The 25,892-nt window shown below is 47.0% G+C and overlaps 2 protein-coding genes across 2 annotated transcripts in view; both read left to right on the top strand.

The window, feature by feature from the left end:
- Positions 1–19,256, top strand: part of LOC119439964 (zinc finger protein 239) — a 29,468-nt gene extending 10,212 nt beyond the window's left edge. Inside the window, exons 3-4 of the mRNA XM_049661048.1 lie at positions 14,808–15,167; positions 19,042–19,256. Of these exons, the coding sequence (XP_049517005.1) occupies positions 14,808–15,167; positions 19,042–19,256 (575 nt within the window). The remainder of the gene's footprint in view (positions 1–14,807; positions 15,168–19,041) is intronic.
- Positions 19,257–19,354: 98 nt separating this feature from the next.
- Positions 19,355–19,801, top strand: LOC125942306 (facilitated trehalose transporter Tret1-2 homolog; the record flags this gene model as incomplete). The annotated part of the gene is made up of 1 exon (XM_049660639.1): positions 19,355–19,801. A coding segment is annotated over one exon (447 nt), but the record flags the coding sequence as incomplete, so codon positions are not given.
- Between the last annotated feature and the right edge of the window lie 6,091 nt (positions 19,802–25,892).

Genomic DNA, 25,892 nt, shown 5'->3' with positions numbered 1-25,892 from the left:
TGGCAGTTGCCATCTTGGGCTGTCATAATCTGAATTTTGTGCATAGTGATGTCAAGTTTACTTAAGCTTGGAACGTTAAAAACACCTGTGCACTGACTCTAGGTTGTTACAGCCGGAAAAATGGGCATGCGAGCAGCCATGGTGAGGGCGCCCCAAAGCTCCAGTAAATAGGGTGCCTGCATGCGCTCAGCACCCCCCCCCCCCCCTTCACCTTTCAGTGCAGAGTAGGGACAACTGCGTCATTTGCAACTCAACATAAGCTACAAAAAAAGAGTTCCATAGAAAAATGTACTTTATTTTCCATTATTGTACATGATGGCGGGAGTCTGCAGTCAGGCATTTTACTCACTAAGGCACATGGAAACAAAACATGAAAACAAAAATGAGTAGCTACTGAAAAATTAAGCCCTCGAACATGCAATATACATCCATCCCGTGTGCACCATCAGCCCGATTACAACTTTTCTATTACTGCGCAAATATAGCTGTAGCCATTTGCCTTTCCACACCCAACTTCTTTCAGTGGTTTATGTTTTCAATGATTAGATATCTTTAGTGGCACACCTAATTTTTTTTTTGGGGGGGGGGGAAGCTCAATCACCACATACCTGTGATGCTTTGTTTCCCAAGCACTAACTAATGCCAGCAACCTCATCACGTTATCATGGCACTCTCTTAAAAGTTGTCACAATTTTATTCGGTCGTTTTCACAAGATTGCCAAGCTGATTAAAGATGAATTGCACTGAATCATTCCATATAATTTCAACTCTTTCCTTGATCGGCATCAGTATATCAAGTATATCAAGTTGACAACTTGAAGCATCACTTACATATTCTTCAGGATAGGTAGGTTATCTTTCTGTTTGCTTGGATTGTTACACATTTTTGATGGCAAGCGCCATGAACACTTCCAGATTTTGAGAGAACTTTAATTTTTCAACTTCTATTTCATCAGTGACTCCACCACAACTACCGGTGTGATAGTTTTCTTTGCATACACGGAGAATATTATACTTTCACAAGCATGATCCAAATGTGGTTCAGGTTCAAGGCATTCAACAGACATGGTAAAGCAACATTTGGCGGTAGTTGCAGCAAATAGAGCAATACAACATTCAGAAAATCAACCAACTTGCAATTGTATAGCAAAATCCCATTTTCGCAGCAGCTCTGATGCCACTGCTGTAATATAATATGTAGAAAACAGACAGCCTAAGCTAATGATCAAAGAACCGCTCAGTGACAACAGAAATTCAGACATGTGATCTAACAAGCGCTCAGTGATTCACAGATCCAGACGTGATGCTGCAGCAACTGTGGAATTCCTTTCACGTGTTTTCACAGTGCACCCATGTGCACAAGAAATCTACCACTATAAGCTATACCATTTGGGCAGCTGCTTTAGTGCTGCTACCACTGCGAAAGTCCTGCACCCCTCAGTCAGTCAATGGGCACTGAAAATACCGGATTTGCATGTAAGTAACACGACCACCAATATGATGCAACGAGCGGCTTTTGGTCTCTCCTAAAGAAACATTTATTGCGATTATGTTTGTTCACGAACCCGAATATAATGCGAGGCGCTTCCTGAGGCTGGAAATTTCAAGGAAAAAAAGGCATATGGGCGTCTTGCGCTGGAGTTTGAGGTATAGTAGCGGCGCCTGGTGGCGGCGAAAAACGTCATCTGGGTAGTACCAGCTTAGGTAGTACTGAGCCGTGGCTGTGGCGAAGCACGTTTTGAGCCAGAGTTTTGCGTCGATTCGCACTTTTTTCTGCCCTGTTTCGAGTGTGAAAAGGCTCGTCACTTATCACAGACCACGCCGACCACGCTGCGAGCTGGCCACAGCCTATAGTTTAACGAAAACGGACTCTACGTGTGCCGTGGGACGTAATGCTGGAAGCAGAAGACATCGGCGACGCCGATCCGGAGAGACCTATCTCAGCCTCGAAAAAGCGTCACCGACATTACTACTGCGTCGTGGGCTGCCAGGAACAAGAAGGCCTGAATCCCAACATCAGATTCGACTGTTTTCCTTCAAGGCCTCACGCTGCGGAGCGTCGGGCGCGCTGGATAACTTCACTACCCCACTACGAGCAACACAGATTCGATAGTTAAATGTGATCATCTTTGACCTCAAGCCAATACGTTAACGCAGCGCACCAAAGCAGTATTTATTACTGGACATCGATGTTCGAGCGCTATCATTAAGAGCTACATCAAGCGAGCAGCGCACGAGCTCGCGATGAAGCGCGCAATTCGCACGTACTTAGGTTACTGCGAGCTCATATGCATTGCATCAGTTATTTATCAGTTGCTAAATGGACAGACGGCCGCTACTACAGCGCAGGCATAACTACTTGTCTAGCGGCATGCAGGAGGACCGCCGTTTCGCGGCATGCTGAAAGACCGCTGCCGTCGCGGCGCGTACCGTCGTGCGCTCGAGCTATTCCGTACACGTGATGTATGCTTATCGCTGCTGTGACATCATTATAGGCAAGCATTTCCTCGCGTTTGTGCGCCTGAATATAGCAGCGTGCAAACCTTACCTGAAGTTCAACTTCGTACGCGACTCGCTTCACTTGCGATTGACACCGCGCTAAAACTTCCCCGCTTATTTCTTGAATGGCGTACACGTATAATTTGCCTTTACGCATAATTTCTTGCCTTTACGCAGCGTGCCACCCCTGAAAAAATCGGCGCCAAATATTCGCTACAAGCCGTGGTACAACACAACCGATAGTGGCGGGTCCATATTGTAAAGGTGCTTTCCGAAGCAGACGACCGAGCTTGGTATATACTACCCAGTTTCGGATTGAGGGCGCTTTTTAGCACCATTTTCGCAGCGCCCCCTGGGCAACGCAGGAGCCCCATTGCCACAGCTCACCGAGGCCAAAGCCGCACTGCCACACAAGCACTACTCACGGCGTTCCGCCAAGTAACACAGAACCTACAACCAATACACAAGCAACGCAAGCACAATCACACACGCAATGTTAAACAACGCGCGGTCGGCGCGGGCCAGAGAACGATCACGTCGAGAACGAACACGCCATTGCACGCCTTCGTCGCTTGGCGCCACCATCGCGCCTTCTCAAAAGTCCCTAAATGATCGTGTCCCTAGGTGCCTAGGATCAGGTCTTGTACATTCTGATGGATTCTTGTCTGATGGATTCTTGTACGACATTTGGACGCACGCGTTCCGGAGGAGATGCGGTAGACGCTTCACGCGTCTGTCAGGATTCACGCGGAGGCGTCTGTGTGGCGCCTCCGATTTCCGTCGTGAGGCGCCACCCAGAGCGTGCTCTCCCCCACTACTGTAAAGCAGTCGCGAAAGCTAGCCGACGGGGAAGAGTAGGAAAGGGCTATCAGAAAGGGTGGTGAACCGTTGGATCGGCCGCATCTGGCTGGCATTGAAAAAATAGAGGAGGCGCTCTAACATGCCCTCGATTGTAACGCACAACCGTCTTTTCGTGGTCAGAAAAAAAAATAAAAATAAAGCCCGCGATGGGTGTCACTATGTAAAACCACATGAAGCCAACAGACAATGAAGCCAAGGAAGGCTTGGAGAAATGAAGTGCTCTTTTTTAAATTTTTTCCTCTTTTTTATTGCATTGTACACATAATAAGGAAATGGGGAGCGAAAGTGTGCGAAAAGACGACCTGCCGTAGGCGAGGCCCACATGTTCTGAATTATATGCGTCTTATATGCATGCTCTATCATTGCTATGCTCTCACTCGGCGGCAGACCTCCCGTCCAGTTTCTTGGGAATATTTGTGCTCGTGCAGAAAATCGAAGGAGACTGCTGACAACCAGCCGGAGGAGAAGTGGTGGGCAAGTCCTCTTCAGTTTTGCTTGATAACATTGGATATGTTTCGTTCTAGATAGCATATTAGGTCTTAAAAGATTCTTGAGAACTTAGTGATCGCGAAAATGTTAAATTTATCGAAGTTTCGGGGAATTTAAAACTTTTTTGAATGAAAACAAAATGTAAACAAACGGGAAATGGTCGTGAGTGAGCTACAAGTTTCTTTTTTTTCAGCTAAGCTTTTTGACTGACAGTCTCAAATTTCGAACTCCTCTAGAGTTTCTTGAGTAGAATGTGCCACATAAATTTCACCATTCTATGTTGATGAGAACTCGAGTTATTCTCTGATGAAGTTAACCAATTTACATTTTGTATTGTGCCACATAAACGTGCTAACGTAATCCTCAGGAATCCTAAACAGAGAGGTGTAATTCATTAAAAAGAAGTTCGTAAACAGATTTTACGACCTCGAATTAGTATAATGTGATTATTCTTAAAGCGTATTTCAGTGAAAGTTGACGAGAAGGAGCTAACGAAAATGATCCTCAAAAAAAGGTAAACAAGGTAGCAATTTTGATTGATAGACTTCAGAAGCATAATCTGGTTTAATCAAACCATCTAAAACCTACAAAAGTGTTCAGTTTGAACCTTATAGGTAGCAATTAATCTAATCAATCATTATGTTATAGCATTTTTGGTAAATTAATCAGTTTAATATGTAGCGGCAGCAGCATCGGCGTCGCATGAGAATTACGTAGACGCTCGCGTCTACACGAGGCAGGAGTGGCCGGCACGCGCCGGCACAGGCTAGCGTTCCGAGTCTCAGATTAAAAATGCTACGCTAAGAGATCGGGTGTCGGTCTGTTCTCCCCCTCGGAAGGCCGACATTTTACCGGTCTACGTGGTCGCTTGTCGCCTAAGTTTGGGGACCCGGACGTGATACTGCCAGCCGCGCCTGTCGTAATAAAAAGTCCGTAATTTCAGTACCTTTAACGCGTACAGCACGCAATTAGATTAATAGCGAATGTAGTGCAATGAAATGCTGCACACAACTAACTAGAGTCCCTGAGTTACGCAAGTCTCGTTAACTGATAATTGTAGACATCGCCTAAACTTCACAAGTCAAGAGTACTGACAATTTATTGTGCGCTTAGGAGAGACCACCACTTTGGGGGCAATCTTTTGATTTGAAGAAAGAAACACAAGAAAGTGGTGGCGTGGAGCAGACATAGAACACCGGACTCCTGAACTGAATGTGGTAAGTTCGAATCCTATTCCAGTCCACCACATCTTCAGCCATGGAATGGCGCCTGACACCGGCAAAAAGAAAAAAAATTGCCGAGAGCTAGTGGGGCTATACTAATCCAGGTGCAACCAAACTAGGATAGCCCACTAAGCTTCAACAAAGGCACTCCGTCGCCAGAACAGGAATTGACCTCCCTGGTGCAGTATTCGGCCACTGTCTCCCTCATGACTTTGCAATTAACCCATGGCTCTCAGTCCCCAGCGACTGCGGAGCACCTGACCAAGGCGCGGTCAGACCTCCGACGCGGCAGAGGGGGCTAAGAATCTCTAGACCCGGACAGGCCGCCACTGGAAACTGAACCTGGCAACGTTCAACACGCGCACCCTCTCGAGTGAGGCTAGCTTAGCAGGGCTGTTTGAGGAATTATCAGGCATTGCCTGGGATAATATTGGCCTTAGCGAGGTTCGAAGAACTGGTGAGGCTTCTACAGTGCTGACTACCGATCACGTACTTTGCTGCAGAGGTCTTCCAGATAAGAGACAATACAGGGCAGGATTTCTAATCTATAAGGACAAAGCGGGCAACACATGAATTCTACAGCATTAATGAGAGGGTAACAGTCGTCGTAATCAAGCTGAATAGGAGGTATAGAATGAAGATAGCAGAAGCCTACGTTCCAACCTCCAGTGACGATATTCAAGAAATAGAACAGTTTTATGGAGATTTTGAATTAGCAATGAGGAAGGTGCAAACTCAGTATACTGTAGTAATGGGCGACTTCAATGAAAAAGTGGGGGAAAAGCAAGCTGGTGAACAAGCAATTGGCAACTACGGTATCGATTCTAGGAACACTAGAGGAGAGATGTTGGTAGAATTCGCGGAAAGGAATAGACTCCGAATAATGAATACCTTCTTCAGGAACCGTAGCAAGAGGAAGTGGACCTGGAAAAGCCCTAATGACGAAACAAGGAATGAAATAGATTTCATACACTCTGGCGATCTCAACATAGTGCAGGATGTAGACGTGTTAGGTAGGGTAACGTGCAGTGACCATAGGTTAGTGAGGTCTAGGATTTCTATCAATTTGAAGAGAGAAAGAGTAAAATTAGTCAAGAAGAAACAGGCCAACCTAGATGCAGTAACTGCAAAAGCAGACAAATTCAGGCTGGTGCTCACAAACAAATATGCAGCTTTAATTAGAACAGAAAGATGAAGATAACATAGAGGCAATGAATGAAACCGTAAGTAGGCTGATTTCAGAAGCTGTAATTGAAGTGGGAGGTCAGGCATCAAGGCAACGTGTAGGTAAGCCTTCCCAAGCAACAAGGGACCTAATAAAGAAGCGACAAAGCATGAAAATGTCCAGACAGACAGACAGACAGACAGACAGACAGACAGACAGACAGACAGACAGACAGACAGACAGACAGACAGACAGACAGACAGACGGACGGACGGACGGACGGACGGACGGACGGACGGACGGACGGACGGACGGACGGACGGACGGACGGACGGACGGACGGACGGACGGACGGACGGACGGACGGACAGACAGACAGACAGACAGACAGACAGACAGACAGACAGACAGACAGACAGACAGACAGACAGACAGACAGACAGACAGACAGACAGACAGACAGACAGACAGACAGACAGACAGACAGACAGACAGACAGACAGACAGACAGACAGACAGACAGACAATGAACTTTTATTCAGGTCTTGAGGAAATGCGTTGGGACGCCCCCTTTCATGAGGAGTCGGTAGCAGTCGCGGGCACAACAGACAAGATAGAACTCGCTGAACTGTAAAACCTGATCAACAAGAAGAAAATAAGGGATATTCGAAATTATAACGTGGGAAAGATTGAGGAAGCAGTGAAATATGGACGCAGCATGAAATCAGTGAGAATAAAACTTGGCTTAGGAAAAGGCGAGGTGTATGCATTGAAAGATAAGCAGGTTAATATCATCAGCAATTTCGATGATATAGTAAAAGCAGCGGAAGAATATTATGCCAACCTTTACAGTTCATAGTGAAATATTCAGCGTGCACAATCGACAAGGACACAGTGAAGAGGGACACACGAGCGCTTATTTATGTTCTGTATCTTTCCGAAAATAAACTGTTTACTTTCGGAAAGATACAGAACATAAATAAGCGCTCGTGTGTCCCCCTTCACTGTGTCCTTGTCGATTGTACTCGCTAAATATTTCACTATGAATTCGTACCAACTCACCCAACTATCAGTTCTGCTGCAACCTTTACAGTACCTTTTAGACGTTTATAAACTGCGCAAAAAAAAAAAACGAAGACACAAGAAAGAAAACACAAACGACACCACTGCGCTCGTGGTGTCGTGTGTGTTTTCTTTCTTGTGTCTTCGTTTTTTTTTGCGCAGTTTATAAACGTCTAAAAGCTATGAACCAACTAGCCCGCGCGAACGTTTTACAGTACCCAGAGCAGCCACGCTACCTTCATTCGAAGTATGCTGGTTAACAATATACAGAGGCTCAATTTATAACTAGCGATGAAATTAGAATATAACTAGCGATGAAGTTGGAATGGCCTTGCAAGGCATGACCCGAGCAAAAGCGGCAGGAGAAAATGGCATAACAGTCGATTTAATCAAAGATGGAGGAGACATTGTGCTTGAAAAGCTCTCGGCCCTTTCTACGCTATGCCTTACGATTTCAGTTGTACCAGAGAACTGGGAAAATACCAACATTATACTAATCCATAAGAAGGGAGACGGTAAATAATTGAAGAATTATAGACCCATCAGCTTGCTCTCAGTATTGTATAAAATATTCAACAAAATAATTTCCAATAGAATCAGGGCAACACTTGACTTCAGCCAACCAAGAGAATTAACAGCCTGGCTTAAGGAAGGGATATTCTACGATGGATCATATCCATCTGATCAATCAGGAAATCGAGAAATCTGCGGAGTACAATTAACCTCTTTATATGGCTTTCATAGATTATGAAAAGGGAATCGATTCCGTAGAGGTACCAGCAGTCATAGAGGCATTGCGTGATCAAGGAGTATAGCTAGGCATACGTGAATATCTTGGTAAATATCTACAAAGATTCCACAGCTACCTTGGTTTTCCACGAGGTAAGTTACCTATCAAGAAAGGGATCAGACAAGGAGACACAATCTCTCCAATGCTATTCACTGCATGCTTAGAAGAAGTATTCAAGCTCTTATGCTGGGAAGGCTTAGGAGTGAGAATCAATGGCGAATATCTCAGCAACCTTCGGTTTGCAGATGACATTGTCCTGTTGCGCAACAATGGGGACGAATTACAACAAATTATTGACGACCTTAACCGAGAAAGTATAATACTGGGGTTGAAGATTAGTATGCAGAAGACAAAGATAATGTTCAATAGCATGGCAAGGGAAGACTAATTCGGAATTGCTATTCAGCTTCTAGAGTCTGTAAAGCAGTACGTTTATATAGGTCGATTATTCACAGGGGACCCAGATCATGAGAAGGAAATTTACAGAAGAATGTATTGGATTGGAGTGCATACGGTAGGCATTACCAAATCCTGACTGGGAGCTTACCACTGTCGTTGAAAAGAAAAGTGTACAATCATTGTTTTCTACCGGTGCTAACATATGGGGCAGAAACTTGGAGGTTAACAAAGAAGCTCGATAACAAGTTAAGGACCGCACAAAGAGCGATGGAACGAAAAATCTTAGGACTAACGTTAAGAGACAGGAAGAGAGCGGTGTGAATCAGAGAGAAAACGGGGATAGCCGACATTCTAGTTGACATTGAGAGGGAAAAATGGAGCTGGGCAGGCCATGAAATGCGTAGGACGGATAACCGGTGGACCATTAGAGTTACAGAATGGATACCAAGAGAAGGGAAGCGCAGTCGAGGACGGAAAAAAACAAGGTGGAGTGATGAATTTAGGAAATTAGGAAATTAGCAGGTAGAAATTGGAAGCAGCTAGCGCAACACAGGGGTAACTGGGGATCGCGGGGAGAGGCGTTCCTCCTGCATTGGACATAAAATTAGAATGACGATGATGATCATGATGATGACGACGATGATGATGATGATGAGCAAATCTAACTCTGGGAGTGACAGGCAGCGCCACTACCGGTCATGGCGGCGGATGTGGAACGTACAGGGTGCTTTTTTTTTTAGCCACACCCAATATTTAAAAATTGTCTGTGGCAGTTAGCACTATTATAACCCTTGATCTAAATTAGTCGATGAGGCGGTCATTACTTCTACGACACTATAATCTGATTAATTCAATAATTAACCTAAGTACGCTAATCAACGTATTATTTAATTACGGTACGTATTTCAATCTACGAATTGTAGCCACCGAGTTCGCAAGGCATATCCACTTGGAACGAATTCTAAGAACTCCGACAGTTTCGAGATATTAATTTTCAAAGTGTCTGATGAAATGCATTGACGCTCCTGTTACTTTTGTGCTTCAATGCATAAAACAGCGTTTTCTTAAGAAAGTAAGCGCGTTTTTGTCGCAACATTGACGGCGCATATCTCGAAATCAGTGCCATCCTCAGAATTATGTTGCAAACTTACTATACCTACAATTCGTAGATTGAAATATATGCCGCAGGTAATATAATTAAAATGTTAATTAGCGGGATTATGTCAATTATTCAATTGAGCATTTTGATTTCTCATTGCCAGAAGGAATGGCAGCCTCATCGCGTAATACAGATCAAGGATTAGAATTGCGCTATTCGCCACAGGCAAGTTTTAACCATTTGGTGCACCTTAAAAAATATAAAAAACCCTATATATAGCGGCAGAGGAGCTTCCTTTCAACTGCAGGGGTCATGTAGAACTTGAATATACACAGTAGCAGACAGCTGACCAACCAATCCTCGTGCTCATGCCATCGATTATATTCTCTTTGTTAAGCAAGTAATCCAGCGCTACTTTTTATGACGAAGGCACAGTAAGACAAGACAGGACATCACACCGGAAGTTCTGTGTCCTCCTCATAAAAAGCAGCGCTGGATTACTTCAAGAAAAGATAATGTATCACCAACTAGCCCCGCAACGTGTTTTGTTAAGCGATCAAGGCATCGAGACTGACAAGTTCCCAGGCTCTGACTGAGCCATTAAGCGCCCCTATTATTCTAAGCTAAAATGATTTACGAGGGCAGGTGCAAACGCTATACGTCGTGCGACTCATGCGCGTTGCTAAGGCAAGTTACCGATCTCAGCCAGTCCACACGTGTCCCCATCGCCGCCTTCATTTACTTGCTCCCGAGCTTCGATTCGGGACACCTCCCCCACGCAACATCCAAAGAAACCACGCGAGCCTTCTACATGAATTGCGAGTTGGCGTGGCCTCTGCCCTATACTATCACCACTCTTTATTGTCCGTGCGGACGGTCCGGACAAGCGCTTTGTGTGCGCTCGCCGTAAACTTGCGAGAATGGCAGTCAATCAGCATTTCTCTGGCGCGCGTCGATAACCGGCCACTTTCTGAAAGCCTTCCTTTAGGTCAACGGCCAATATACTCCACGCGCGGACCATTGTGGTTTTCTTGAGAGATAGTGAACGACATACGACAGTAATACGATATGCGACGATAACAAGTGCTCCCGTTTTTTACATCGAAAGCTGTATATAGCTAGGCGAAACGAAAAACCGTTCGTCCTACGTTTCTCTAAACCTCTCCATTGGCTGCGCCGTCAGTTACGTCATTCTCTACGTCGCACCCAAGCGCGCGCACCATTGGCAGCGTCGTTAGTGACGTCGTTCTCTGCGTCGTACCTGCTCTGCGCCCGCAACGCCGGCTCCTCGGCTCGCCGTTGTCGCATGCGTTCGATATCTCGAGTTAGCTCGGCGTCGTGGTTAGCAGCATCCGCTCACCATTGGGGCTTGCGTTCCACTAGAAACACAAACATGTAACCAATAATTGAGAAACGCTTCAATACATCGTCAGAATTAACCCACTGCTAAAAACCGGGGCCGCACGTTTCAGCTTCGCTGGTTAACCATCTGTACGGAGGGCTTGGGCGGTGTTTTTGTTTTTCTTTCTGTCCTATTTCTTTTTTTATTCATGCTTTGCTTTTCATATAATCAGTTCCATTCTGCGGAGTACTTTCCTCTCAAATCATGCATGTCTTCGAGCAGCGCCGGTGGCCCAGTGGCTGTGGCGCTGCCCTCCTCAGGCCTCGGGTTCGATCCCGGCCGCGGCGGCCGCGTTTTTGTTTGATGGGGGCAAAAGCACTCCCGTACTTCGATTTAGGTGCGAGTTTAAAAGCAGCTCGGATGGTCAAAATCAATCCAGGCTCCACCGAATATACGGTGTGCCTCGTAATTAGATCGTGTAATGGCACGTAATTAAGACCCCAGAACTTCGTTTCTTCGTGCAATCTGCAATTTCCATAAGGCTGCCTTTTTTCAAACTTTGCGAACTTTATGAAAAGAGTGAGAGAGAGATATCGGCCACAAGATCGTGGGCGTCATTGAGCTTTGCAAGTGTAAGAGAAGAAGGAAATCAAAATAAAATCAGCCTCAAGAAGCCAGTGTTGCATCGTATTTGCAAGCTTTGAAAAAAAATATACATCGGCAAAAGAAGCTGTGCTTCAGCCGGCTTTGCTAGCGTTCAAAACTCTAGCGCTCAAATCCAATAAATGAAATAATAGAAAAAAAGATCATCACAGCTTATAACAACAACAACAACAACAACAACAACAACAACAACAACAACAACAACAACAACAACAACAACAACAACAACAACAACAACAACAACAACAACAACAACAACAACAACAACAACAACAACAACAACAACAACAACAACAACAACAACAACAACAACAACAACAATAATAATAATAATAATAATAATAATGAACGCTTGATTGGGCGAGTAAAATCCATTATCTAGCGTTCGTTGACGCAAGTTCATGGCGCCTATTTAAAACATCTTCACTTTTTTTTCCGCAGACGAGAAGGAGAGAAAGAGAAAAAGGAAGGGTGCTCTGCTTCGGAGGCAGGGATTCCACATTTCCTCGGGACAGCGAACAAATTCCACGGTTGAGGGGTGGCCGTAGGCGCCGCAACTTTGATTGACTGGTCGTTCTCTGTCGAGGTTCGCTCCCGCGCTTGGGGTCAATAGGACAATTATCCGCGACACTTTAAGCCCGTCGCCAGCACAGCCGTCGAGTTTCGTTCCCACGCCTCGGACCAACAAGGTAATTAATTACAATACACGTGGTTACTTGAGCCCGGTGTATACGCCCGCGTGTACGCTGCCACGCGTAAGGTGCCCGACCTTTTCGCAATCGCGCTCGCAGTGAAATCAATTAAATTACCGTGTTTTGCGCGCCAAAACGACAATCTGATTACGAGGCACGCCGCAGCGACAGAGTCCGCATTAATTTTGACCAGCTGGGGTTTTGTAACGTGCACTTCAATGCACGGGACACGCGCGCTCTTGCATTCCGCCCCCATCGGAATGCGGCCGCCCCGGCCGGGATCCGACGCCGCAGCCGCGATCAGCAGCGCAAAAAAAAAAAAAAAAAGAAAAAAAAATGCATGGTTCCCAAAACCGCCACCTGCAACTTTGTTATGGTCAAAAGGAGATTGGTTGAAAGCAAACGCAAAAACCTGCTGACGACACCGTAATTGCACGGATAGAGGAAATAGATCCGCGTAACTGAGAATTCTTAGAAACCGTACAGTGTTGAACAAGGGCTGTTCAACACCTATGAGTATGTATATACTGTATATATTGTGTTCCAGCTGTGAAATTCTTGATAGGCTCGGTGGTCATGGCGTTCCGCTACAGAGGACGAGGTTGCGTGTCGTATTGCTGCACACGGCATCCGCTGGCTGGCCCACTCAGGGTTTATTCCACGTGCGACACAATTAACGCTTAGCAGCAGGTAAAAAAAATGAAATCCAGGGAAGAGCTAAGCACGAGCGGTACTGGCGTTAAATGAATGGCGCAGTACAATGTAAATTTAAGCGGACGTGCAAAAACATAACGCAGTTTCACGCGAAAGGCGAAGCATCAATTGCGATAGCAAATTAGTTTTATCAGCTGTATAAACTTGCACATGCAGCAGCGCCAGCAACGCGCAGAAGTGTTGTCGACGCCGTCGGCGTTTTGCCCGCGTTCGCACCGAACGCGCGCGGCGTTGGTGACTGTTGCCGGTGCCTCTGGCGGCGGCTCGGAGGTTTTCGACGAGATCAGAACCGGACACTCGTCGAGGAGCGTCGGAAGTGTTTGTGCGTCCTGTGCTCCCCCTCGCCGGACTAAGACAGCGTCTCCTTGAGGTACACTGCCTATGAGGACGCAGCGCAGCGACTCAAAGAATTCCCCTGGACGTTGGACGTATCCACTCTGTGATCGTTACGCCTCTCTTTTCCCTCCCTGTAGGTGCCGAACTGTGCTGTCCTGTTTGTGGAGCAGAACATTCTTGCTGCGGCTATGGATCCCCTCTCACAGCCTGCCTACAGAACAAAGTATGCAAATCTGGAGTAATCAAACAATTTCTAGTACCCCTCGCCTAATATATAAACTTTTCTTGTGTGTCTGCGAGTGTAGTATTATTCAAGTTGTGAGGTTTGCAGGTATGCTTATTTTGTATTGTGCTACGTTTTGACCCAGCATGTATTTACGACTGACCTTCTGTTTGAAGCAACGCATTGGAATGGCTAATAAGGAGACAGGTACGCCTCGGCGAAAATCAGTGCGCAAACCACCTATTAAAAAAGATTTCTTTGTGTATGTAAGCTGGACGAGGGGTAGGGAGGGGGGGCATGTACCGTTGTAAGCTTTCTCGTCAGTTATTTTGCATCGCTCTGTGTGCGTCGTTGTGTATTACGAATTGGCTTCAAATATACGCTCTGTAGTGAAAGGAAAGGAGGAAGGTTGGAGGGGGGTATTGAGTTTCTTAATTTTCTCTACCGCTTGAATTTTTATTGCTTAAGGTCTTATGTGCGAGTCTAGTGTAAGCGTTTTTCCTTGGCGAGTTTGACCCTAATGAAAAAAACATCATAGCGCCAAACGAAATGACCTGTCCTGTGCACGTCGTATTTAGTTGTCCTTGTCGTTTCGCGCTGTGATCTTTACTTTTGCGAGTTTCGTGCTAGCGGCACGAAAGAAGCGCAGAAACAATAGCGCGTACTGCGAAAACATTCGTTCCTGGATACTGCTGTTTGTTACAGACATAGTTTCTACTTACGGGAACTTGTTCAGACTGAGACCAGCCGTGGTAGCGCAGTGGATACTGCGTGCTTCATAATCATATCGGGGTGTTGGCTTCTAAGAACCCAGAATTTATTGCTCGCACTGTATTTTTTTTCTTCGTACTGCTTATGTGTACATCATCGCATTGCAGACAAACCTCTGCACACCTGCCACTCCGGAAACTAATTCTGCAGCGCGTCCGACAGACTCCCGATCTGGCAAAGGAAAGCGGACTCGACGATTCCTGTACGTAAAATGCAATTATCGTGCTTTGTTCCGAAGTTGCTTTTCTCCTATTGACTTAGTCCCACCATTCTGCATTTACTATTGTCAATCACGTTCCCTTCATGGTATCGAACAGACAATTGCAAGCTCTCCTGCGTAGTTCATCTGAGAAAAAGCGTTGTTGAACCAACGAGGTCTCTCATTTATAGCGTAGACGTGGCATTTTCACTGTACCTGGATCAATTCTGAATGACGGTATAAACATCGTGATTGATTGACTCGATTTTCTTCCCTGCAGCAGCGGCGGCGGCGGAGCCCGAGGCAACCAGTCGGCGCACCTGCCTGGTGTGCCACAAACGGTTCGACTCCGCGCGCAAGCACCGCTCGCACGAGCTGCGACACAGGAACAAGATGCTTGGTCGGTACCGGTGCACGACGTGCTCGAAGTGCTTCGTGCAGAAATCGTCTCTGGTGACGCACGTGCGGATACACACGGGAGAGCGTCCCTACCGGTGCCTGCATTGCGATGCCTCCTTCAGGGACGGATCGTCCTACAACCAGCACAAACGTGTGCACAGCGGCGAACGGCCCTACGTCTGCATCGCCTGCAACAAGGCGTTCACCAAGTCCGGAAACCTCTACCGGCACATGCGCTCTTGCAAGCAAGGAACAAATAAATCTCTTAGTCCCTCGTAAAAAACATGGCCGCGTGTCTCTTTGTGTATAAGTCTGTCCGACCAGTCAAAATTGCTTCTCCGTTTGCGGAAAATCCTTGCTGCAAATGTGATTGAAACGGCTACTATTAGGCGAGTGCAACTCGCCTGATAGCGAATATAACCGAGAATATATATAGCAGTCTTCTATCGGACGCTGTGTCTTGCACAAAGCTGAACATCTTTTGACATCTTGCGATTGAGTGTGATGCAGCAGTCAGTTTAAACGGGGTAAACACGGCCATGTGCTGTGTGCAGACAAGGACAGTCGCTGGGGCAGAGAATTCTTTTTTTTTATTTCAACCAAAACGTTTTACGATATATGGCTTGGCGACGCTCTAAAACGGAGGTCGCTGATCGCCGAACACATCACTGTTCATTCCTTTCATGTGCGATTGGAATTTTCTGTGGCGGGAATGGCTGGAGGGGTGACGGGAATTTTTCAGGGGCGCTACAGTGCAGATAAAGGGGTCTGTCTGTACATGAGAGAGACTGATTATATATAGCTGCGCATTCAGAAAATCGTAAAGTATGCACAGAAAGAATCGCGAGTGAAAATCATTGCTTTATGGGACATTCAAAAAATTTCAGATATGGGAATATTTTCGGGTTTCCAGTTAAAAAGCCAAATTTGTCAATTGAACGAGAAAGGGAACCAAGCGGCTCGATCTTTGTTAGTCGAAACCATTGATGTTATTTGTGTTTCGTGCAGTCAATTCGTGCGCCCTTTTACGATGTTATATTAAGCTGGTATAAAAAAAGGAAAAAGTACGTTTTTTTAACATTCTGTCAAAGTCTGGACATCGTGAAATATCACCAGCCGCGTTGTGCAACTTGTCTCAGGACTTTTTCATGCCGAAACAAAGTCGTGCGCTGGTCACGTCCTTTCTGCAACGACAGTGCGAGGTAAAGGAGACCAGGGAAGTTCGTTACCCGCCGTGGTTTCTCCCTTGACTGTGGCGTTCTGCTGTTTTGTACGAGGTCGCGAGTTCGAACCCCGGTAGCGGTGGCCACATTTCCAAACAATACCACGATGCATCCACGCTGAACGACGAAGGGCGGGTATAGTACTCGATCACTATTATTGCTGGCGTCACCAAGCGTAACTTAGTTGACCTAGGGTGAGCATGGCCTTTTTCAAACTTCCATGGGGTGTATGCTTGTATGTATGTTTTGGGTGTACATGAAATAACCCTATGCGGTCAGATTATTCAGAGCCCCCTTCCGCTACAGTGTTCATCATAACCTAATATACAGTTTGGGGAGTTAAGCCCTGCAATTATTGAAAGGTGTTAGTGAAAGCTAATAGTTTGTGACACCGTAATTTGCCTGACAGGCATGACATGAACCCGAAGACTTTATCCATGCATTTCGTTTGTACGTCGTGTCTATACAGACGATTTTTCTTGGACAAACACTGTCCTACTTTTACGGAATACATCTCAGCACTGACCAAGAGGGTTAAAGGCTTCGCACGTCGAAAAATAATAATAAAGGTTCTTTTTCCTCCCATACCCGATCTCCTCCATCTAGAGCTCCGAGTGATGATTTGTATTGGCGAATGCAGCCTATCATGTTTGTCATGGTTGATCACTAGGAAATGTCACCGAGATGTCAAGGGGATGAAGCAAGCAGGTGAGGTTTTCAATCCTAAATGACGGCCCGCAAAAAAGAAAGCGCACACACACACACACACACACACACACACACACACACACACACACACACACACACACACACACACACACACACACACACACACACACGCGCGCGCAGCGCGCGCGCACACGCCGCACACGCGCACACGCACACACGCACACACGCACACACGCACACACGCACACACACACACACACACACACACACACACACACACACACACACACACACTTATGTGGATGCTCCATCATTGGTATTGGCACCCTGTGCTCATTCTTTATATCATGAATGAAAACAAAAGGCGCTTTGTAATCAAGTCAATCCTGGTATGACATTCCAGGGTTGGAAGGACCATGATAGTTTTCATCGTCGAACATCCGTGGTGGGCCTTGGACTTGAAATCCCTTCATCTTGCCGCTGTTTACAGCCGAGCAGAGCACTTAACAAGACCTTCCAACAATACCAAAGCTTTCTCGTCCAGACCTATTTTTCTTGCGAAGCGAGCAGCCTGGGGCTTCTTCTACGTGATCACGTTTTCTCACTGCAAGTATGCCGCTCAAGTATTGTATTTCAATGTTATTCTTTTTTTTATTGCAATAACAATTATATGGACACTTCAACCGGATTTCTGCCGTCGGCGTCGCCGTCGCCGTCGCCGTGAGGTTCCGTATAGATAAAATCTTCGCCGCGCGCCGTATGCCAGAGCGGAAGCGTGCGGGGACGCGCGCTATCACGGAGAGCGAACGCACTCAATCTCCCACGCGCAAGCAAGGAAGCGGGAAGCCAGCGCCGGAGGGAGCGGGGGGGGGGAGGGGGGCGCACTTCTACTCTGCCAATAACCGCGCTCGTCGCTCGCCCGCACCGTCTCTTATCTCCACTCGGCTCTGACTTTTTGTATGCGCTGTGCATTCGCCGCTCAGATTCCGTTGAAGCGATAGACCGCACGTACCTTCGCCCGCTGCGGCGTATGCGCTTGCTGCCAGCGTTTTGACAGTCGTTGTCTGCAGTCATTCAGTGTGATCTATTCATGTTTGTTTGTGCGCGCTCAAACCACGCTTGTCCATTCAGTTAGTAATAGTCGGGCCACATTTTCCAACGCACGCTACACATGCAATGCTGCCCGGATCGGCAGTGCAGCGCTACAGGTGTGTTCCTTCACACGCGCTGCTCACGGGAAGCGCTTCTCATCAACACCACCGTTTCACACGCGCCTTCTCGTGGTCATCGAGTCTCTCTTCATGTCGGTCTACTTACGCCGCAGCATACCTGCTTACTTAATCATTTCATGTTTACTACAATTCATATTGCTACCAAAGCCGCTCACCTTACTTCGTATGACATTGTTGTGTTGCTATCGCATTCATTGCTTCGCCCTTAGGGCGAAACTGACATTTTTTTCTCACCCTGTTGCGTTTTCGATGACATATGCTTCGATATCCGAGCAATTACTTTTTCTCTATACATTGGTTAGGGAGGTGACAATTTCTTGCGGTCTTCTTACTTTCTCTGGTCCGCCGGCCCTCGTGGATGCACGCGCTGTGGAGGAAAAAACCGGCAGCGCGCTGCGCTCGCAGCCGGACTAGTCCGATGCTGCTCAACCTGTCCGCTTTGTATTATGTGGCCGGCTCATCGTCGCTCGCGTCGGTGGCAATGGGCCGCGCGTCCTGGGATTACTCGGCACTGGCGCTGACCAGCATGGAGGCCCGCGGCGTCCGTGCTCTAAGGAGGCTTAGTTTGGCTCGCCGTGGGCGCCCTCGTGGGCAGCCTGGTGAGCGGCTTCCTCAACGAGAGCTTCGGACGCGTGCGGCCCATCCAGCGCTGTCGTCGCTGGGGTTCGTGGGCGGCTGCCTGTGCATCGTGCTGTGCAAGGCCAGCCTTCCGAGGATGTTTGTGGGCCGCGTGCTTACCGTCTTCTGCTGAGGCCTCGTCTCGCTCGCGGTTCCCGTAATTGTGGCCGAGATCAGCCCACGCATGTTCGCGGCCTCCTGGGCTCCGGCGTCCAGTTGGAAATCACGCTAGGGCGTGTTAGCCGTCTTCGTAGCTAGGTGGCAAGTGGCTCAACTGGCTGGCGCTTGAACTGCTGTGTACCGTGTGTCCCGTGCTGATGATCGTCGCCATGGCGTTCACCGTCGAGTCCCCCCGCTGGCTGGTGTCCCACAGCCGACGCGACAATTAAGGCGTTATGCACTGTGCGATTCCTGTACGGGCCGAAGTTCTGCGCCGAGGCCGAGTGCCCTACCATCGAGGCCAGCTTGCTGCGGCAGCCGGTTGCCGTCGGAGACCAGCTGCAGCGCAGCTTCTCGCTACCGCTCACCTACACGCTCCTGCTCAAAATTTTCCAGCAGTTCTGCGGGATCAACGTTCTCACCTTCTAAGCGGTCAAGCTATTTGAGCTGTTCTGTTCGGAGATCTCGGCCACCGACTGCACGTTTATGCTGGGAGTGGCACGTGCAAGTAATCTGCATGGTCGCTCGCACCGTCCCTGCTCATTGACCGCGTGGGCCGCCGCTGCGTCATGCTTGTAACGTCTCTAATTGTGACTGCCATCCTGACATTGTTGGGCTTCTTCTACTACTACAAGGACATGGACAAAGGAAAATTCCGCCATCGCTATCGGTACGAGCCACTCGCGTCGCTCACGACGTATATCGCCGCCTTCTGCCTCGGCATCGGCCCGGTGCCCTGGGTCGTTATGGGAGTGATTATATCAACCGGAGGACATAGTCTCTTCACCGCCGTCAGCACCATCTTCTGCTTCTGCGAATTCCTTATCATCAAAGAGTTCCGGAACCTGGTCCGGCTATTCAACTTATCCAGTCTGTTCTGGATGTCCGCGTTGGTCACTGTTGTGCAGGCCATATTCGTCTACACGTGCATTCCAGAGACCAAAGGGAAGTCTCTCGAAGACATCAGTATGTAGTCCTAGCAGGATTGCAATGCGGCAAACAATGCCGAGATAAGTCTGTGACAGCTTTATTAATAAACAAGACATGGCGCAGAAGTTAAGCGCAATAAGTTTACACCTCCAAGAGCGCTATAACGTAAAGCTAAAAGTCTCTCGAAGACATCAGTATGTAGTCCTAGCAGGATTACAATGCGGCAAACAATGCCGAGATAAGTATGTGACAGCTTTAATAATAAACAAGACATGGCGCAGAAGTTAAGCAAAATAAGTTTACACCTCCAAGGGCGCTATAAACTAAAGCTATTCCAAACTTTTCTATTCCAATTCTGCAATCAGCCCTCCATGATCGGGCAAAAGATATTCGGGCTACCTCCAACTTCGCCTGTCTATGATGCAACGTCACGAAAACGGCGATAGCTTCCCATCTGATTATGTATGAATAAACCTAACAAAACAAAATAATTATTCCTGATTCAACGCCTTTTCGACATTAGCCCTCTGCTACTGGCCAAAAGGTTTAGGGCTGCGCCCACATCGTCTGTCTGTCTTGCATTGTCACAACACCTCGAAAACTCACCGCGTCAAAGTGACGTCTACGCGTTAAAGATGCATTGATATGCCGAACAAAACTGAATTTGTTTCTGAATAGCCAGAGACTGCAGCGTTCCAAAAGGAATAGAAGATGGCTGCCCGCCGATCACTCAGGCACTCGCTACTTGCACCTGCCGATGAGCATGTATTTGTTTGCGTGTAATAAACCTTTTTGCGTGGCAGTAAAACGTTATCGAGCCCTTTCGTCACGCACCGCTCTGCCAACTCTTCCGTGCTGAGGATCCGTTTTAGTGGCATTCTTGACCTTTCGCTACACTCCACTGCGAGTTTCGAGCAGCCATCGCAATTGGCTAAGGGAAACGGAGTAATCGGAGACGCCGGCATCCACCCTCTTCATCCGGTTATCTATTTTCACTGCGCTGGCTCGGCCCCATCGAAACCTTCTCCACTTGAGCGTGCTTTTCGCCTTTTGTCAGCCAATTAGATAAGAAAAACCGATCAGTGTAGGCAATGTTATTCATTTTGAAAGCGAACAAAGGTGACTTCCTATAGACGAGGAGAACGTTTGATTGGGCTGTCCAGCAAACTTTCAGACAGAAAGGTCTGAGAGCCCTAGGCCTCTAGGTGGCCTCGGTTGAGGCGACCTGCAGAGCCCAGGTCCGCAGATTTCTTGGATGGTCTCGTCTTCAGTCCTTACCGCCCAATGCTTGCGTCGGCGGTTACGTAAATTTCACCTCTCAGTGTAGAGTAGGGACAACTGCGTCATTTGCAACTCAAAATAAGCTACAAAAAAAGAGTTCCATAGAAAAATGTACTTTATTTTCCATTATTGTACATGATGGCGGGAGTCTGCAGTCAGGCCATTTTACTCACTAAGGCACATGGAAACAGAACAGGAAAACAAAAATGAGTAGCTACTGAAAAATTAAGCCCTCGAACATGCAATATACATCCATCCCCTGTGCACCATCAGCCCGATTACAACTTTTCTATTACTGTGCAAATATAGCTGTAGCCATTTGCCTTTACACACTCAACTTCTTTCAGTGGTTTACGTTTTCAATTGATTAGATATCTTTAGTGGCACACCTAATTTTTTTTGAGAAGCTCAATCACCACATACCTGTGATGCTTTGTTTCCCAAGCACTAACTAATGCCAGCAACCTCATCACAGTTATCATGGCAATCTCTTAAAAGTTGGCACAATTTTATTCGGTCGTTTTGACTAGATTTCCAAGCTGATTAAACATGAATTGCACTGAATCATTCCATATAATCTCAACTCTTTCCTTGATCGGCATCAGTATATCAAGCTTTAAGTTGACAACTTGAAGCATCACTTACATATTCTTCAGGATAGGTAGGTTATCTTTGTGTTTGCTTGGATTGTTACACATTTTTGATGGCAAGCGCCATGAACACTTCCAGAATTTGCGAGAACTTTAATTTTTCAACTTCTATTTCATCAGTGACTCCACCACACCTACCGGTGTGATAGTTTTCTTTGCATACATGGAGCATGTTATACTTTCACAAGCATCATCCAAATGTTGTTCACGTTCAAGGCATTCACCAGACATGGTAAAGCAACATTTGGCGGTAGTTGCAGCCAATAGAGCATAATACAACATTCAGAAAATCTACCAACTTGCGATTGTATAGCAAAATCCCATTTTTGCGGCAGCTCTGACGCCACTGCTGTAATATAATATGTAGAAAACATACAGCCTAAGCTAATGATCTAAGAACCGCTCAGTGACAACAGAAATTCAGACATGTGATCAAACAAGCGCTCAGTGATTCACAGATCCAGACGTGATGCTGCAGCAACTGTGGAATTCCTTTCACGTGTTTTCACAGTGCACCCGTGTGCACAAGAAATATAACACTATAGGGTATACCATTTGGGCAGCTGCTTTGGTGCTGCTACCACTGACAAAGTCCTGCACCCCTCAGTCAATCAATGGGTACTGAAAGTACCGGATTTGCATGTAAGTAACACGACCACAAATATGATGCAACTAGCGGCTTTTGGTCTCTCCTAAAGAAAAATTTATTGTGATTATGTTTGTCACGAACCCGAATATAATGCGAGGCGCGTCCTGAGGCTGGAAATTTCAAGGAAAAAAGGCATATGGGCGTCTTGCGCTGGAGTTTGAGGTATAGTAGCGGCGCCTGGTGGCAGCGAAAAACGTCATCTGGGTAGTACCAGCTTAGGTAGTACTGAGCCGTGGCTGTGGCGAAGCACGTTTTGAGCCATGAGTTTTGCGTCGATTCGCACTTTTTTCTGCCCTGTTTTGAGTGCGAAAAGGCTCGTCACTTCTCACAGATCACGCCGACCACGTTGCGAGCTGGCCGCAGCCTATAGTTTAACGAAAACGGACTCTACGTGTGCCGTGGGACGTAATGCTGGAAGCAGAAGACAACGGCGACGCCGATCCGGAGAGACCTAGCTCAGCCTCGAAAAAGCGTCACCGCTGTTATTACTGCGTCGTGGGCTGCCATGAACAAGAAGGCCTGAATCCCAACATCAGATTCTACTGTTTTCCTTCAAGGCCTCACGCTGCGCAGCGTCGGGCGCGCTGGATGACTTCACTACCCCACTACGAGCAACACAGGTTCGAGAGTTAAATGTGATCATCTTTGACCTCAAGCCAATACGTTAACGCAGCGCACCAAGGCAGTATTTATTACTGCACATCGATGTTCGAGCGCTGTCATTAAGAGCTACATCAAGCGAGCAGCGCACGAGCTCGCGCTGCAGCGCGCAATTCGCACGTACGTACGGTATTGCGAGCTCATATATGCAATGCATCAGTTATTTATCAGTTGCTAAAGGGACAGACGGCCGCTACTACAGCGCAGGCATAATTACTTGTCTAGCGGCATGCAATCAACAAAGATTGCAGGAGTCCCGCCGTTTCGCGGCATGCTGAAAGACCGCTGCCGTCGCGGCGCGTACCGTCGTGCGCTCGAGCTATTCCGTACACGTGATGTCTGCTTATCGCTGCTGTGACTTCATTATAGGCAAGCATTTCCTCGCGTTTGTGCGCCTGAATATAGCAGCGTGCAAACATTACCCGAAGTTCAACTTCGTACGCGACTCGCTTCACTTGCCATTGACACCGCGCTAAAACTTCGCCGCTTATTTCTTGAACGGCGTACACGTATACGGCGTTGCATAATTTCTTGCCTTTACGCAGCGTGCCACCCCTGAAAAAATCGGCGCCAAATATTCGCTGCAAGCCGTGGCACAACACAACCGATAGTGGCGGGTCCGTATGATGATGATGATGATGATGATATTGTAAAGGTGCTTTCCGAAGCAGACGACCGAGCTTGGTATATACTACCAAGTTTCGGATTGAGGGCGCTCTTTAGCACCATTTTCGCAGCGCCCCCTGGGCAACGCAGGAGCCCCATTGCCAGAGCTCACCGAGGCCAAAGCCGCACTGCCACACAAGCACTACTCACGGCGTTCCGCCAAGTAACACAGAACCTACAACCAATACACAAGCAACGCAAGCACAATCACACACGCAATGTTAAACAACGCGCGGTCGGCGCGGGCCAGAGAACGATCACGCCGAGAACGAACACGCCGTCGCACGCCTTCGTCGCTTGGCGCCACCATCGCGCCTTCTCAAAAGTCCCTAAATGATCGTGTCCCTAGGTGCCTAGGATCAGGTCAAGTGATGGATTCTTGTAGGACATTTGGACGCACGCGTTCCGGAGGAGATGCGGTAGACGCTTCACGCGTCTGTCAGGATTCACGCGGAGGCGTCTGGGTGGCACCTCCGATTTCCGTCGTGAGGCGCCACCCAGAGGGTGCTCTCCCCAACGACCGTAAAGCAGGCGCGAACGCTAGCCGACGGGGAAGAGTAGGAAAGGGCTATCAGAAAGGGTGGTGAACCGTTGGATCGGCCGCATCTGGCTGGCATTGAAAAAATAGAGGAGGCGCTCTAACATGCCCTCGATTGTAACGCACAACCGTCCTTTCGTGGTCAGAAAAAAAAAACAATAAAAAATAAAGCCCGCGATGGGTGTCACTATGTAAAACCACATGAAGCCAACAGACAATGAAGCCAAGGAAGGCATGGAGAAATGAAGCGCTCTTTTTTAAATTTTTTCCTCTTTTTTATTGAATTGTACACATAATAAGGAAATGGGGAGCGAAAGTGTGCGAAAAGACGACCTGCCGTAGGCGAGGCCCACATATTCTGAATTATATGCGTGCTTATATGCAGGCTCTATCATTGCTATGCTCTCACTCGGCGACAGACCTCCCGTACAGTTTCTTGGGAATATTTGTGCTCGTGCAGAAAATCGAAGGAGACTGCTGACAACCAGCCGGAGGAGAAGTGGTGGGCAAGTCCTCTTCAGTTTTGCTTAGTACCTTTGGATATGTTTCGTTCTAGATCGCATATTAGGTCTTCAAGATTCGTGAGAACTTAGTGATCGCAAAAATACTAAATTTATCGAAGTGTCGGAGAACTTAAAACTTTTTTTGAACGAAAACAAAATGTAAACAAACGGGAAATGTTCGGGAGTGAGCTACAAGTTTCTTTTTTTTTCAGCCAAACTTTTTGACTGACCATTTTCAAATTTCGAACTTTTCTAGAGTTTCCTGAGTAGAATGTGTCACATAAATTTCATCATTCTATGTTGATTAGAACTCGAGTTATTTTCTGATTAAGTTAACCAAATTTCCATTTTGTATTGTGCCACATAAACGTGCTAACGTAATCCTCAAGAATCCTAAACAGAGAGGTGTAATTCATTAAAAAGAAATTCGTAAATGGATTCTACGACCTCGAATTAGTATAACTACATTATTCTTAAACCGTATTTCAGTGAACGTTGATGAGAAGAAGCTAATAAAAATGCTCCTCAAAAAAAAAAGGTAAACAAGGTAGCAATTTTGATTGATAGACTTCAGAATCATAATCTGCTTTAATCAAACAATCTAAAACCTACAAAAGTACTCAGTTTGAACGTTATAGGTAGCAATTAATCTAATCAATCATTAGGTTATAGTATTTTTTGCAAATTAATCAGTTTATTATGTAGCGGCAGGAGCATCGGCGTATAGACGCTCGCGTCTACACGAGGCAGGAGCGGCTGACACCGCCGGCACGGGCTAGCGTTGCGAATCTCAGATCAAAAATGCTACGCTAAGAGATCGGGTGTCGGTCTGTTCTGTCCCTCGGAAGGCCGACACTTTACCGGTCTACGTGGTCGCTTGTCGCCACAGTTGAGTGACCCGGACGTGATACTGCCAGCCGCTCCTGCCGTAATAAAAAGTCCGTAATTTCTGTACCTTTAACACGTACAGCAAGCAATTAGAGTAATTGCGGATGTGTGCAACGAAATGCTGCACACAACTAACTAGAGTCAATGAGTTACGCAAGTCTCGTTAACTGATAATTGTAGACATCGCCTAAACTTCACAAGTCAAGAGTACTGACAATTCATTGTGCGCTTAGGAGAGACCACCACTTTGGGGGCAATCTTTTGATTTGAAGAAAGAAACACAGGAAAGTGGTGGCGTCG

This window comes from Dermacentor silvarum, chromosome 1 (genome assembly GCF_013339745.2).
Source record: "Dermacentor silvarum isolate Dsil-2018 chromosome 1, BIME_Dsil_1.4, whole genome shotgun sequence".
In the NCBI taxonomy this organism is placed as follows: Eukaryota; Metazoa; Arthropoda; class Arachnida; order Ixodida; family Ixodidae; genus Dermacentor; species Dermacentor silvarum.
This window is presented reverse-complemented; position numbering and strand designations above follow the sequence as displayed.